Source organism: Poromitra crassiceps (assembly GCF_964638095.1).
Source record: "Poromitra crassiceps genome assembly, contig: HAP1_SCAFFOLD_340, whole genome shotgun sequence".
In the NCBI taxonomy this organism is placed as follows: domain Eukaryota; kingdom Metazoa; phylum Chordata; class Actinopteri; order Beryciformes; family Melamphaidae; genus Poromitra; species Poromitra crassiceps.
This window is the reverse complement of record NW_028152064.1, coordinates 15,001-32,500: the sequence shown is the minus strand read 5'-3', so window position 1 is coordinate 32,500 and position 17,500 is coordinate 15,001. Positions and strand designations below refer to the sequence as shown.

General features: G+C 45.2%; 1 protein-coding gene across 1 annotated transcript in view; it reads left to right on the top strand.

Moving 5' to 3' along the window:
* Positions 1–17,500, top strand: part of LOC310771073 (intermembrane lipid transfer protein VPS13C-like) — a gene marked incomplete at both ends in the record, with an annotated part of 87,264 nt that overhangs the window by 57,627 nt on the left and 12,137 nt on the right. The window contains 2 exons of the mRNA XM_083663752.1: positions 800–926; positions 9,583–9,818. Of these exons, the coding sequence (XP_083519878.1) occupies positions 800–926; positions 9,583–9,818 (363 nt within the window). The remainder of the gene's footprint in view (positions 1–799; positions 927–9,582; positions 9,819–17,500) is intronic.

The following is a 17,500-nucleotide window of genomic DNA, read 5'->3' as shown; positions in this document are numbered from 1 at the left end:
TGGGTCACAGTCTGCTACAGACAGAGGTCAGTAACAACACGCCCTGGGTCACAGTCTGCTACAGACAGAGGTCAGTAACAGCATGCCCTGGGTCATAGTCTGCTACAGACAGAGGTCAGTAACCACACGCCCTGGGTCACAGTCTGCTACAGACAGAGGTCAGTAACAACACGCCCTGGGTCACAGTCTGCTACAGACAGGTCAGTAACCATGGCAGTAAAAATGGCTGCCTCCCGCTCGAGCAGTAACATCAACGTTCATTGAGTTTAAACAGCCATAAGTGCAGTTATTGCAGAAATAGACTCAATAACAACAATTAAACAAGAGCAGGAGTTGAACCAGCGAGGTTTCTCAGCCGAAAATATGTTTTCGCCGTTGTTCTGAGTGGATTTGGATTTGACTGGATCTGATGCTGATTGGCTGAAGGACTGGCTACTTCCACCCACTGAAATGACTGTGCACAGCACTGAATCCAGACAGATCCACAGAACCAAACAGAGTTCACTGATCTGCATGGTTTTAACCAGGCTAGTGTTAGAATACTGTTTCCACACTGTCGTCTTTATATATCTCTATATTTATCTTTCTCTATATGAATGTGTCTGTCTGTCTGTCTATCTGTCTCTCTATCTGTCTGTCTGTGTGTCTATCTGTCTCTCTGTCTGTGTGTCTGTCTCTCTATCTGTCTGTCTGTGTGTCTGTCTCTCTATCTGTCTGTCTGTGTGTCTGTCTGTCTGTCTCTCTGTCTGTCTGTCTCTCTGTCTGTGTGTCTGTCTGTGTGTCTGTGTCTCTCTCTCAGTGGTTCCTCTGTGACTCGTCAGTTGAAGCCAGGAGAGGCTCAGAGGTTTTCTTGGGAGAATCCGGCCGGCGTTCGGACCCTCAGCTGGAGCTGCAGTGAACATTCTGGACAGCTGGACCTGGTCAAGGTAAGAGACACTTACATACTTTTAACCCCTTCTGACTCACTTTAAAAATGTTCCCCCCGTAGCTGCCATCAGGCTATTCAATTTGCACTATGAATAATTGTATGCTGTGTATACATGCACTTCTCAGCATATACTTTTAGTTTTTAGTCGGTGGCTGTGGGAGTAAAGCTGCGTTCACACCGACCTATTAAATGCAGACGAGCGATTGAGTGTATATTCGCCCGGGAGAAAAATCGCTGGGCGTCCAAGCGACAGAGACGGAGGGATAGGGCGAAAATTTGCTCGTCGCCCGAGATGAAAAATCTCAACGAGCGAAATTTCGCTGGCATCAGTCGCTCGCTGTTCAACGCTGATTGGCTGCCATGTGAGAGTGAGTCAAGGATCACACTGGCTTGGAACAAACCGCTGGTTTATTGTGTGGCAACAAACCACATTGACAGCTGATTAGGGGTGTCACGGTACACAAAAGTCACGGTTCGGTACGTACCTCGGTTTTGGGGTCACGGTTCGGTACGAATACGGCACGGTACGAAAATGGGGAAAAAAAGCAACAAATCCCAAATTCTGTTTTTTTCCCTTTGAATATGTCTGAATTCTTCTTTTTACGCTATTTTTACCATCAGAAATAGTGTCTAATATGTGGGAATGAATAAATGTCCACTATTTAATAAGATCTAGGCAATCCACACAAAAAGGTTTTACTCTAGAGCAGTGATTTTCAAAGTGTGGGGTGCGCCTCCCTCTCAGATGTCTGTATTCCAGCTGTTTGACAGGGCAAAGGCATTTCCCCCCACTTTAAATCTTTATTGTACACAAGTTTGTAAACAGAGCGCATGTGTGGAGTAGCCTAATACTCCCACCAACCCCTCCCCCTGTTGTATTTGTTTTATGTAGCATTTGCGTTTGATGTAAGCACTAATTTGGAATCCTATCTAAAAGCGGCCACTAGGCGGCAGTGTTTCTTTAGTCAACGTCAAAATACCTACATGTTCAGAAGAAGAATAAAACGGCAGAAGAAGAAAAACTTCTAAAACCCCTGTTGAAAGATACTCCCACTGTCTGACAGACAACGGGGTGGGTTTCACTTTCCCACTAATAATCCAGTACCTGGCCTGTAGACCTGCTCGCAATTTGGTGTTGGGGGAATTTCTCACTTGAACTCAGTCAATGGGTCCCTAAACATGAAAAATCACAGAGGTGCTTGTCCGCCACAGTGGCACGAATTTTGCTATGGCCAAATCAAATATGGCTGCCATCGGCCAGGATGAAAATCGAACTTTTTTGTTCTTGAGAGTATATACACATGTAATACCTCTATTTCAACTGATTGTGGTGCGTGGAATTCATTTCTGATATTGTTATGACCCTTGGGGGTCATTTTGACCTTGAAAGGTCAAGGTCATTTTGCTATGCCGAAGGCCTTGGACATTACTTGGCCATTTTTAGCAGTAGAAACAGGTGTATACTCTATGTAGCAGAGTTGGAAATCACCTCTTATGGATTTCTACAAAATGTATGTACTTGTGATAAATGTACAGGTTTCGAGCGACCTCGTGTGTTAATAGCCCAACTGCATGGATACTAGTGTTTACTAGTGTTTGTGCCAATGATGCGTGTTGGCTTCCTCCCCGTCATACCAAGACCTATCACCGAGCGTGCTACCGTCAGGCATTGCCTCACCAACTTTCAGAGTGTGCGCAGACAGATGAATCAAGCATCGATGGCGGTATGGTGCGATGAAGGCGTCTTCGCCCTGGCTGCAGATATTTACCTGCACGAGACAGAACAGTTTAGGGATCTGTTCCTCTGCTTGGGCCCTTTCCATTGGACCCGTGTTCTGCTCAGATGCCAGGGCAAACTGCTCCGAGATTCTGGCCCGGATGACGCACTGATCGAGTGTGCCGTGTTTGGACCTGGTGTGATAGAGTCAGTGTTAAACGGGAGCCATTATGTCCGAGCTCTCACTGGAATGCTGATTGTGGAGGACGTGATCAGGTCACTCCAGTGGCAGATGTTCTGGCATCACAAGGACAAAGCTGCATATCCAGTGCTAGCGCAGGTTGAGACACTGCAAACTACACTGGCTGCAAATGAACGTTGCCCAGAGCAGTTTGAGGCCCTGAATGGACAAGTGGAGAAGATACATCAGGACTTTCTGGAGTTTGAGAAGGAGTGCGAGGCCAAGTCAGAGCTCTGCCAATTATTTGGAGTTTGGCTGCAGTTGGTGGCTGTCATCAAGAATGCTGTAGTCTCTGAGAGAGAAGGAAACTGGAATCTTCTCGTGGCTACTGTCGAGGATTCTATGCCGATCTTTGCAGAATGTGACTGCATAAACTACCTGCGTCATGGCTCATGGTACCTTGAACAAATCAAGGTGCTGGAGTTCACACATCCTGAGCTCTACCGGCGCTTCTCTATGGGTTGTTCAGGATCGCCCAGGCTGGTTCTGCGCTGTAGGAGGCGACATGAAGGTCGAGCAGACCATCCAGCGAGTGTCAAAGGGTCCTGGAGGTCACTATGTGGTAGGAGCCACACGCAGAGCCAATGCTGTAGCAGAGTTCGAGCTCTTGTTCCATGAGATTGGGTCAATTACCAATGTCCTCAACCTTCTCACCACCAACCACGCCATGAAACACACAGAATGCCATCTCCAGCATGCACTGAGCACCACTCGCCTTCTCAGATTCAATCAGAATGTGGCAAAGCTGCTGGACTTTGTGCTCGAGCGGCAGAACCCATACTCGGTGACAGTCAATGTGCCTGTGCCACTGCACAATCTGCTCACAAAGCAGGCTGTTGACCGAGAGGTTACTGCTCGCCTGCTCAACTGTCTCAAGAATGGTGAGCATGTCTACCGCTCATACAGGCGGGAGAGGTTAGTCGAGAAGACCAAGAAAATGAGCACAACCATACCAAAGAGGAAGCTGCATCAGTTCAACGAGCAACCACAGAAGACTCCAGCAACCATTCTGAAGGAGCAGAAGGAACTCACATCCAAGGAAATGGCAGAGGCACATAGGGGCATGGATATTGCTAAGGAGAGGGGCATGAACCTCAGGCAGATACTTACTCACGATGTGCTCTCAGCGTCTCCACTGTTTGATGGTGACCTTCCAGCTCATGTCAACAAGTCAAAACTCATTGGTGAGATTGAGCCTGGACTTGACCTCACCAAATGGAGTCAGAAGTCTACTCTTGCCACTCATGTTGTGGTAGACTTCATGTCTAAGATGCGGCAGATGCCTCTAGCACGATTCCCTACTCTAGGTGCTGTCATCAATGCCATCATCGCCTCAGCATTATGCCTCTGCCAAGAGTCAGAGTTCATCCATCTCGTACTTGATTCCTACATTGAGATGTCTCTAAAGGAAGGGGAGCGCATGCGGCGTGCAGACTCAACAACAGGCATCGACATCATTGGCATGAACCGAGACACACCCATCCCTCAGCAACTTGACAAGTTCTGGGCGTCTGAGGAGAACAAGCGGAATCTCCAGCTGCTAGTTCGGGATATGGTGTGCAATCGAGCCTGTGGCAATGCTACCATCATCGTCAGCTCTGTTGTCTCTGATGATGAGGTGCTTCCAGCAAAAGGGGCTGGTGGTCAAGAGTTCCCGGACCTGTTGAACTGGATCGAGGAGGCTGATGCCAGGCTGGTGGTGCATGTGGAGTGGGCTGTTCGTGTGAAACAGTGCAAGAGAGTTGTCATAGTCTCCAATGATACAGACACCTTTGCATTACTGCTACATGCATACTTCCATGCACTGGGGATGAAGGAGATCTGGCAGCAGTATGGCACTGGTGAGAAATGGCGCATGCTTCCACTGCACCAAGCGGTTTCTCAACTTGGAGCACAACTAGCCAAGACAGTGATCAAGGCACACATATTGACCGGAGATGATTGTATGAGCAAGGTGGGGACCAAACACGCAGCTATGGCCTCTGATCCAGTACAATATCTGACCAACTTTGGAGAGGCAGACACCTTGTCGGAGCAAGATATAGCACTAGCAGAGAAGTACTTGGTACGTGTCTGGGCAGGAGCCAGGTCAACTACAACTGCTGACACGTTTGACCACCTCAGGGTAGAAATCTCTAACAGTGGCAGTGCTGGAATAGATGCTCTCCCTCCTACAAGCAGTGTGATCAGAGGCCACATCAAACGAGGAGCCTTTCTGGTCCATAGTGCATGCCAACTGCTTGCGACAGCCGCCGAACGTGAGGCAAGACTAAAACCAATGGAACATGGCTGGGAGGGGCACTTTGGTACACTACTGCCGTCAAAATGTCTGAAGCCCTTACCACTGAGTCTGCTCACAACATGCAAGTGTGCAGGCAAGTGTGACACTCGACGCTGTGGCTGCTGTTCTGCTGGAGTTCTGTGCAGCATATTCTGCCATGGAAAAAAGGATAATTCATCCTGTAAAAATCTCAATAACTTGCATGCACACAATCATAAGGGTGCCCTTTGAGTAAAATTGTTATTTGATTTTGTGTTATGATTTAATTTGCATATCACATTTATTCACCCATTAAAATAAACATGATTGTTCAGAAGACAATTGAGTTATTGAAAAGTGACATTGGCTTTGATATTTCAAGGACAAGATGACCCCTAATGGTCAAAACAATATCAGAAATGAATTATAAATGTGAGAATTAGTTGAATTAGACTTCTTACTCCTGATTCTACTGCTACAAATGGCCGAGTTATGGCCAAGGGCTTCAGCATAGCAAAATGACCTTGACCATGACCTTTAAAGGTCAAAATGACCCCCAAGGGTCATAACAATATCAGAAATGAATTCCAATGACCACAATCAGTTGAAATAGAGGTATTACATGTGTATATACTCTCAAGAACAAAAAAGTTAGATTTTCATCCTGGCCGATGGCAGCCATATTTGATTTGGCCATAGCAAAATTCGTGCCACTGTGGCGGACAAGCACCTCTGTGATTTTTCATGTTTAGGGACCCATTGACTGAGTTCAAGTGAGAAATTCCCCCAACACCAAATTGCGAGCAGGTCTACAGGCCAGGTACTGGATTATAAGTACGGGAAAGAACCCTGTCAGCGCCTTAACGTTATTGGATGTGAGTTTTGTTTAGCATAATATGATTACGTTCGGTCATCTAATGGATTATTGGAACATGACAAGGAGTCATCGCCTCTTCCTCACCGCAGCTTGCCTGTCTGCATCCGCAGATGTCTGCTTGACCGCATCACTCATCCCACGCGATGTATGTTGCTTGTTTACAAGTTAACAGCTTTGTCAGTGTTATGTAACGTTTAGCCGCAACGCGCAACTATAAAGGACTTTGTCGTGGCTACGTAACGTTACATTGGCAAGCTTACCTCGTTGGCTTGATGTTGACAGAATTTGCAAAACAGCTTATCGCCACAAAACGTCCCATTCTGTGAACGCGGATTTCTATGGCCCTTGTGTTGTTTTGGTGTGTCTTCTTCTGTGGCGTTTAATTCAATTCAATTCAATGCCGTTCAAACAGCGTTTAGGTGCTTCTGGATTTGACGTATTCGTCGTGTCGCTTCATGTACCGTGAAACGAGGTACCGTGAGGGTCGTACCGTAAATTCACGGGATGAATACATGTACCGTGACACCCCTACAGCTGATTGACAGGCTGACAGCTGACATGAAGTGAAGTCTGTACTACTGTTACGACCCGGTCTAGGGTCAGGCCGCAATATAAAAGTGACACAAAAGCAAGGCTTTAAAAAGGCAAAAAAAGGCCATTTATTTGACATAATAAATATTATAGCATAGACACTGAAGGTTAGACAGATCTAGATGTTCCAGAAGCATTGACTTCAGGGATAACAATGCCAAAACTATAAAGAAACAAAGCAAACAAACAACTCACATCCCCCCCACTAGATAATCCCTACCAGAAAGTAAATAACCAAAATACATTAACTAAAGCCTAACTCCCTAACTAAAGAAACAGGAGAAAACAAAACCACAACAAAAATGGCAGTTAACCCCTACTGCTTCTCAGAAGGCCGGCACACCACAGACTCCAGCAACAACAGTAAAAGCCATAGCTAAAAGCTAACATGGTGTTGAGGAGTGAGGAGAAATGGGGGAGAATGACCACAGCACAGCATAGCCACAGCCCTCTCCCCACCATCTTGCTGAATCCAAGGAGCTTTAAAGGAAGTGAACTGCGGAGTCGACCAATCAGCAACCACCACTGGCCAATCACTGCCGATTGCCATCACCTGTTAGAAGATCCACTCACAACAAGAACTCTCACTCAGCACACATCCACACCACATGCAAACAGGGTAGAGAAACAGAATACAATACACACACGGCCTAGGGCCGTAACACCCCCCTTCCTAAAAAAAGAACATCTAACCCCAAAAGAGATGTTCTTCTCTGGACGATGCAACACATCATTAAAACAGGCTAAACACATGCTAAGGGCAACGGCAAAACAAACAAAAAATCTTCTGTCCCCTGTGTAATCGTCTTTCCCGAGTACGCTCTCCTCTGCTGGAGAACAGCAACTAACGGTGATCAGGCGCCACGTACTGCCTCGGTTTAAAGCTTGTAAAGCATTCACGGTTGGACAAAAACGAACTAAGGGCGCTTTAGGATTAAAGGTCAAGTTAAACCGTCCCCAGCACTAACACCACGGGTGCTGTCACAATGTACAGGGTCTGCGCGTTCACGATGCGCAGAGCCTGTGCATCCACACTGTGCCTTCACTACACAGTACTCTAAAGGCCAAATTTCACAAGCTGTGCGTTCACTACACAGAACTCTAGCGGACCAAATTTTATGTGCGTTCACTACACATTACACACAGAAAGACAAAATTTCAAAGCACTATCACAGCACTACAAGTGACACTTCACACACTCCTCACAGAAAAATAACCACGAAGCTAAATAACTCACCTTGCTCATTGCGCACCAAAACATTTTTCCACAGGCACTTACATAATTCTGATTGGCAGACACTGTACAGAAAGTGATGGAGGCACTCATACTCACCAGGGTAGAAGTAGCCTGAGCCAAAGGTCTTTCCAGCACCACCTCTCTCACAGATTAAAGGCGAGCCTCAGATCCTCCATCTACCCCAGCCTGTAATGGAGCCATCAGAACAGAGGACCAGAGTGGGAGCCAGAGCCTCCGCCCCTACCTCTACCTGATCAATCCCAGCCCACGGCAGGCAAAAGGCAGCCACCACTCCCTCCTCCCTACCATAACCAGACTCACTGAACAATGCTCCAGTTCCTTCTCCACAAACATGTTATCACACACAGAACTGCCAACCAAGGTTCAAAATCTTCCCAACACAAAAGAGTGCAGGGAAAAACCGGACGAGCCCCCAATTTATGTTACGACCCGGTCTAGGGTCAGGCCGCAATATAAAAGTGACACAAGAGCAAGGCTTTAAAAAGGCAAAAAAAGGCCATTTATTTGACATAATAAATATTATAGCATAGACACTGAAGGTTAGACAGATCTAGATGTTCCAGAAGCATTGACTTCAGGGATAACAATGCCAAAACTATAAAGAAACAAAGCAAACAAACAACTCACACCCCCCCCACTAGATAATCCCTACCAGAAAGTAAATAACCAAAATACATTAACTAAAGCCTAACTCCCTAACTAAAGAAACAGGAGAAAACAAAACCACAACAAAAATGGCAGTTAACCCCTACTGCTTCTCAGAAGGCCGGCACACCACAGACTCCAGCAACAACAGTAAGATTCATAGCTAAAAGCTAACATGGTGTTGAGGAGTGAGGAGAAATGGGGGAGAATGACCACAGCACAGCATAGCCACAGCCCTCTCCCCACCATCTTGCTGAATCCAAGGAGCTTTAAAGGAAGTGAACTGCGGAGTCGACCAATCAGCAGCCACCACTGGCCAATCACTGCCGATTGCCATCACCTGTTAGAAGATCCACTCACAACAAGACCTCTCACTCAGCACACATCCACACCACATGCAAACAGGGTAGAGAAACAGAATACAATACACACACGGCCTAGGGCCGTAACACTACCGGTATAGAGGTCACGTTAGGAGCACGCTGATAGGCTTAGCTTGTAAACAAATACGGTGGCTCGTAGTGGACAAACATCATGACATTGCGTAACGTTATAGCCCCCACATGTCCGTCAATTATTGTGCCTGTTGACGAGCGATTTAAACACAGCGACAGAGCGATTCCAAAGGGTTGGATCGAGCGACAGAGAGAAAAATAAATATCTCGGTGTGAACACAGCTTAACAGTTATGCACTTGTATTTTTATACTTTTAGATTTTAGATATTCAAGTCACTTTTTAATGGAAGACCCGGCGGCAATTAGAGTACAGGCGCTTATTAGAAGAATTACGGTATATATTTTTTATATATTTATATATAATATATATTTTTATTTATTTATATATATTTCTATTTTTTATATATATATATATATATGTCTGATTTTGAATGTCGCTGCATTATGTGACAAAGTAATTTCCTGCAAAGAATCAATAAAATATCTAATCAATCTGCCTGTCTGTGTGTCTGTATGTCTGTCTGTCTGTGTGTGTGTGTCTGTCTCTGTGTGTGTCTGTGTGCGTCTGTGTGTGTGTGTGCGTGTGTGTGTCTGTCTGTGTCTGTGCAGGATGAGTGTGGTCAGTTTGCGTATGACAGCCTGTCTCAGGTGCACTGGGTGTCCTTCCTGGATGGGCGTCAGCGGGTGCTGCTGTTCACGGAGGATGTTGCCGTGGTGACGAAGGCGCGGCAGGCGGAGGAGCTGGAGCAGTTCCAGCAGGAAGTCAACGTGTCGCTGCAGAACCTCGGCCTGTCGCTCATCAACAACGCCAACCGCCAAGAGATCGCCTACGTCGGCATCACCAGGTACGCACACACACACACACACACACACACACACACACACACACACATAGACACACACACACACACACACACACACACACACACACATAGACACACACACACACACACACACACACACACACACACACACACACACACACATAGACACACACACACACACACACACACACACACACACACACACACACACACACACACACATAGACACACACACACACACATAGACGCAGGGGCGGGGCCAAGAGCAACCATGGAAAATCTTCAGGGGGATCGTGATCTACAAAGCCCTGAGATGCAAGAGAGGAAAATAATTTGGCGATCCATTTTCTAAGTCTGATCTAAATAGTTTTCTCTCCTGTGTTTATGACTTGGTGAATGTTACAAAAGGGGTCTTAAAGTCGAGCTGAACCCAAGAATGACTTTTCTTTTCTTTTAGTTCAAATACCTGGGTATGCAGTGCACCTATTTAATAATGTATGCAAAACAAATCACAACAATCTAATTTCTTTAGTTTTTCACACTTTTTCACGTCAAAAGTTAGTTTTTCAAGATTTCATTGATAACAGTAATGTACAGTTTGCTGACGTCACCCAGTACTATCAAATTTCTACCCCATTTCAACCAATCATATCATGACATGCAGCTGTCAATCAAATCTTCATTTCTGGATAATTTTCTCTTCCAAATGAAGTCGAAAATGGCACCTAGTGCCTGTCATTTGGCAGAATTCCTATCCCATAAACTAACTACTAACTTGGCCAATTGTTAGAAACATGGATAAAAAACAAAAACTATAATCTCTAAGAATGCAAAGAAATGTAACTGGCTCGTTAAAACGCGCATTCCAGGGATATCGTATCGTTACAGCAGCAATAATGGCGCGCGCATCCAAGAGCTTGGTTGTCAGGGGTCGCACTTCGGAGATTCCAGGCCAACGTGCTGCACTCTCCGCTCGGCAACACGAAGGCAGCTGAGCTCCACTCCTCCCGTCACCAGGCTCTTCCCGAGGGGAGCGCCACAACACACTGAATCGCACTCGATTTGGAGGCGATTATGTGTGGTCTGCAAAAACCTTCACATGGAGGGAATTTGAAATTTTCATTTTTTGACATCTTCATAAATTAGAAACTCTCCCCTATAGAGTATATAACTTATTGAATGACTGCAATAGCTCTCAGATCAAAAGTTATTAGTATTTTAATGTTATGTGTCTAAAAGTAAAATGTGAGAAAGGCTTTAAACATTCCACATTTTATTTTCTAGAGTGGCATTCCACCAAAACAATACTTCTCCCTTTGTTTTATGAAAATAATTATTCACTGTGATGTACTAAACAGTACTACGGAGATGAAAGTAACCAAATCACTGAAAATACATTAAAAACAAATTTTCAACCGTCTTTTGCTCATTGCCAACAAGGTGCAGCAGCAACATGTTTCTGCAGACCACCACACATATGATTGACCATGATTAGAATTTAAGAACAAGGAAAGAAAGAATCATCAAAAAATCAAGTTTATTTACAGGAAATAGCCACCTCCCACTTAGAAAATGTCACAGCATTTGTAACAAATGTAACAATGGCTGTTAAGATACATAGAAAGAAAGCCAACGTCTTGAAGAATGTCATGCTGTAAAAAAATGAAAATCTGAAAAAACGAATGTATCAATATTATGTACAATATTTACATACTCAAGTAGAAAAACAAAAAAACTTTTTCAAGTAATATCTTAGCATCACATTGAATGTAAAGCTTGTTTTTCGGGTGCCTCCGGCTCCTATTCACTTCTGCACAATTACAGTATAATGGAAGGTGTTTGCACATCACACACCTAGTCATTTTCACACACACATCCAACTTGCTTCTTATAGCAAGTGCATTATAGCAGCTACGCCTTAAAACATGGGTCAAGACATCTGGACAACACATCTCACTGGCTTCCCCCTCATGTTCGTTGTTGTCTGGTCTGACATCTGACGTGTGTAAACAGCCTACATGTTTGTTGTTGTCTGGTCTGACATCTGACGTGTGTAAACAGCCTACATGTTTGTTGTTGTCTGGTCTGACATCTGACGTGTGTAAACAGCCTACATGTTTGTTGTTGTCTGGTCTGACATCTGACGTGTGTAAACAGCCTACATGTTTGTTGTTGTCTGGTCTGACATCTGACGTGTGTAAACAGTCTACATGTTCGTTGTTGTCTGGTCTGACATCTGACGTGTGTAAACAGTCTACATGTTCGTTGTTGTCTGACATCTGACGTGTGTAAACAGCTACAAAATGGACATAATAGCATCCCGGATAGCTTGGTGAGACGGTTGATGTTCACCATAGTAAGCAACACTGTGAGGAGCAGGGAGGTCTGGATGCTCAGTGTTCCACTCTGGTAAGAAGTGCTCCTTATGGATCTCACAGATGTTGTGTAGAATACAACAGGCGACCACAACATCCGACACAAAGGAGGTAGAAATGTCATTCCGCTTGGCCAGGCACCTCCAGCGACCTTTGAGACGTCCAAATGCACTTTCTACCACCGTCATCGCCGAGCCCAGCTTGAAGTTGAAGGCTTTCTGCTGCTCAGTGAGTAGGTGGTCGCGTGTGAAGCCCGTCATCAGCCACTTCCTGATGGGGTACGCTGTGTCTCCGATTAGATGCACAGGGACTTCCACTCCGTTAACAGTGATGGATTTCTGTGGAGAGAGCAACGCAGATGTGTAAATACGTGTAGCAGTACACACACAGTTAGTTTTCTCAGAAAGGTGTCAGGTGTGTCAGCTCTGTTAAATACATGTAGCAGTACACACACAGTTAGTTTTCTCAGAAAGGTGTCAGGTGTGTCAGCTCTGTTAAATACATGTAGCAGTAAACACACAGTTAATTTTGTCAGAAAGGTGTCAGGTGTGTCAGCTCTGTTAAATACGTGTAGCAGTAAACACACAGTTTTGTCAGAAAGGTGTCGGGTGTGTCAGCTCTGTTAAATACGTGTAGCAGTAGTAAACACACAGTTTTGTCAGAAAGGTGTCAGGTGTGTCAGCTCTGTTAAATACGTGTAGCAGTAAACACACAGTTAGTTTTGTCAGAAAGGTGTCAGGTGTGTCAGCTCTGTTAAATACGTGTAGCAGTAAACACACAGTTAGTTTTCTCAGAAAGGTGTCAGGTGTGTCAGCTCTGTTAAAGACGTGTAGCAGTAAACACAGTTAGTTTTCTCAGAAAGGTGTCAGGTGTGTCAGCTCTGTTAAATACGTGTAGCAGTAAACACACAGTTAGTTTTGTCAGAAAGGTGTCAGGTGTGTCAGCTCTGTTAAATACGTGTAGCAGTAAACACACAGTTAGTTTTGTCAGAAAGGTGTAAGGTGTGTCAGCTCTGTTAAATACGTGTAGCAGTAGTAAACACACAGTTTTCTCAGAAAGGTGTCAGGTGTGTCAGCTCTGTTAAAGACGTGTAGCAGTAAACACACAGTTAGTTTTGTCAGAAAGGTGTCAGGTGTGTCAGCTCTGTTAAATACGTGTAGCAGTAAACACAGTTTTGTCAGAAAGGTGCCACAGTATCACTGTGATTGCACCCTGTATGATTATTACATGTGAAAAGTGACGACAAGATGACTTGAGGCTCAAAACGTTGTCTTAGTCTTAAGAAGTAAAGCATTATTTGGAGCATAAGTGTGTGCGGGTTCCATGATTACATGTGACTAATGATTTTTTTTTGGCCATTCTGCCTTCATTTGATAGGACAGTATGTGCTAGACAGTGACAGACAAGAAGGAAGGTAGGGAGGGAGAGAGAGAGGAGAGGACAGAACATGCAGCAAATGACTGCAGGTTGGATTTGAACCCGGGTCGGCTGCGTGAAGGACTAAGCTTAGATGGCACACGTTATACCAGGTGATGCCCAACATGTGAAATTAAATTACGACATTTGGCAGACGCTTTTATCCAAAGCGACTTACAATAACACATTTTTGTCAGCAATAGAGCAATTAACTATGCAACACAATCTATGACAACTACAACTTCGGAAGGAATAGTGGTAAAGTTTAAGTTATTTTATTTTTTTTAGAGAGAGAGAGAGAGAGAGAGAGAGAGAAAGAAGTTAGTTTTAAGAATGGAATAAATTGATTGATCTACAGATATGACTGTAAAATGGAGTACATATGTATTTACCTCACGTGGGAAGAGGTACCCGTCTTGCTCCTCAGCCTTCCTGTAGATGGGCGAGTTGGAAAACACCTCAGCAGCATGAGAGCGACCAGGCCAACCTACAAACACATGTGTGAAGCTGGAGAGACAAAATGACAAGACGTGTACAGATCATTCATCACAATCAGAAACTAGCTTGGTGTAGTTGGTGCACAAGTTACATATATACCATCTTATCTATGCTCCTGCATTCATTTACAAGAAAATAGTTCTTATCAGCTTAGGTCTCAAAACTGCAGCCTGCTGACTGCACCTAAGACAAGGACTGAGTTTGGCAAGAAAGCTTTCCAGGTGTCTGCCCCTCTGGCCTGGAATGAACTCCAACGCTCACTAAACCTCCAGGTGCTCATAGTCCCTATAACGCTCACTAAAGCTCCAGGTGCTCATAGTCCCTATAACGCTCACTAAACCTCCAGGTGCTCATAGTCCCTATGAGTATTTTTAAAACCAGGGTAAAAAATATGGAGGAAGCTGAAATCCAGGTCTGCAAATGTTTTGATCCATAATGAACTTGTATACAACCCTGTTGCTGAGTAAATGGATGTGTATTTTCTTACGTTTTAGATGTTTTTGTTTCTATTGTTTATGTTCAAATGTGTCTGTAACGTTATGCTGCCTTCTTGGCCAGGTCTCTCTTGAAAAAGATATTTTCAATCTCAATGAGACTAACCTGGTTAAATAAAGGTAAAAAAATTATATATATATATACACACACACATATATATATATACATAATATATAAATAGACTACACAATACGTACAAATACATTTACAACTTAATACAATATATAAACAGTATTAAAGTGTGACAAAGTACAAAGTTAGCAAGGCCAACTTGTTGATTTTTGTTTTAGCACAAATGCCCTGCTCCTTACCAGCATCTGTGGTCAACAACAGCTTGTAGGACAATGGAGTGCCACCCATTGTGATTGTAGTAGGCCGGTGCGTCGACATTGGGGGTGGGGATGGGGATGTGTGTGCCGCCGATGGCACCGGCACACTGTGGGTACCCCTGGCCCCGGCTGGCAAATGCGTCCACCGTCTCCTGAAGACGAGCGCCACTCGGCAGGTCAACAAAGCGTTTATAGAGCAGCGTCTTCAGCGCTCTGGTAACCTGGCGCACCAACACGCACACCGTGGCGACACCGACACCAAAGATACAACTAATGGAGCGGTATTCACACGGGGTAGCGTACCACCACAACGCCACGGCGAGTCGCAGCCGAGGCTCCAGAGGCTGCCGCCAGTTTGTCGTCCTGCGCGTCAGGTGTGGCCCGACGAGTTCCGAGATGAAGCCGAAGGTGTCCCGCGACATACGGAAGTGACTCCGCCACTCGTCGTCGTTGAAATTGTTGAGGACGTTGGACCAGAACACGGGCCCGTGTGGTCTCTCTCTCCTCCACATGCGTCTCTCCGAGATCAGTCCGCACTGTGCGAGGAGAAGCAAACGTCTCCGCCTGCGGCTCCTGAGCCTGGCGCGCCTCGCCTCCTCGAAGCGCTCCCGGCTCCTCTTCAGGTCCTCCTCGAACCTCGCCTCGATCTGCTCCCACGAATCCGCCATTGTTCCCATCATGTGGAAGAGGAGCGTCAGCAACTTCGCTCGCATTTGCAGAACATGAACGGCTACCAAAAGCACAGCAGCCATGTCTGGCGGCGACTCCGGCGCCATGTTGTTGTTGTTGTTTTGGGAAGCTGCGCGGCGCGCTTGTTACACGTCACACTAGACGTGCACGCTGTTGTCTTTTTAACCTCGGTTCACGGCACGCCTCCTTTCCTTCTTTTAACGTCGGTTCACGGCACGCCTCCTTTCCTTCTGGTTTGTTGTGTACAAAAAGGACAGAGGGCTCCTAATGGCGGACCTTCTTCACACCAGTATCATGTGTTCTCAGTGCAAAAAGGGCTCCTCTTTCTCTCTGTGTTGGAGAGACCGCATGTTCTCTCTCCATGCAGCAGCCTGCTGCATGAATACTGACTGTGTGTGTGTGTGTGTGTGTGTGTGTGTGTGTGTGTGTGTGTGTGTGTGTGTGTGTGTGTGTGTGTGTGTGGGAGGAGGGGAGTTGGGGAATTTGAGTCATGTGATCAAAGGGGGAGGAGGAGGAAGTGTGAATTGGATCCTTTGAGGGCTGCGATATTTTTTTCCCATGATGAAAAAAAAGGCATGACCCGCCCCTCTCTGCCTCTGATTGGCCTAGCGTCAAATGTTCATCCAATCACATTCGCTTAGCTATCCTGCATCTCTTTCTACAGTCTGTGGTGAGACATCAATGGGTGAGACTCAGTGGATCAGACAGACAGCAGTTTTGCCTGCTAGCTTGAATGAAAGACGCCATGTGTGTTTATGTTGTTAATATAGTCTGGCCCTGTGGTTTATAACACTGCTGCTACTCTTGGCAGTGCAGGTATGTAGCCTATAGGGACATCTAAAAAAAAGATGAAAGACTCATGAGAATGATCAAGGCTGATATAAGAACAGGGTCACTGCATTACATTGAACTTTAATTCAGCTCATTGTAACACAAGTGACATGTATTTGAATTGAAATATAAATCAGAAGAAACAAGGTGATGACATTTAGAATGAAAATAAATAATACACATTCAAGTAGGCTATTGATCTCACACATAACCTTTTGATTCTATGCTGCCATCTGCCATCTCATGCTTGTTGATTTAATGGTTGTTTTGCACCTGCTGCTCACTTTATGAACAAATAATGCTTAGTGACTGAATTAAATATATTAGGCTTGTTTGAGATGACTTCTGACTCACCTGGGAAGCAGGCGAGTCAGAAGTGCAGTCAGCCAATCAGAGGCAGAGAGGGGCGGGGTCATGCCTTCGCCTAGCCTTCGCCATCATGGGGAAAAAAATATCGCCTCCCGCGCAGCCCACCAGTCCTGAGCGCCTGACGCCATGGCTGCTTTGCATAGATGTCCCATCATGCCTTTCTGCCCCTACCAGGGAAGTTTGGATCTGAACCGGGTCAAACTGGGTGCAGTTCTCTGATCAGAACCAACCTTCCTGCAATGCAGTAGCCTACTCTGTCTTATATCTGGACTAAAAGCATTAGTGCACTCTTGCGGCCAAAATAAGTATCACAACAAACACGGTTTCCACAAATGAAAATAAATGAACAAGGAACCCTGGCAAAACTTTTTTCAGATATTCTCAAGTCACGGCATCCCAGTGTCTCACCTGGTGGAGCGCGTGTCACAGGGGCTTGGTCCTGTCGCCCCCTTTCTCTCTCCCCACCTTTCCGGTCTCCCTGCTGTCCTGTCCAATGAAGGCAAAAATGCCCCAAAAAATTATATTCAAAAAAATTAAATTATGTTCTTAACTCATAAATACAGGAGAGAAAACTATTTAGATCAGAATTAGGCATTTAGAAATATTTTCCTCACTTGCGTCTCGGGGCGTCCGTACAGAAGAAATTGGATGTTTTACAATGAGAACATGTATTTATGTATTGTTAAATAGGTTTATTTTG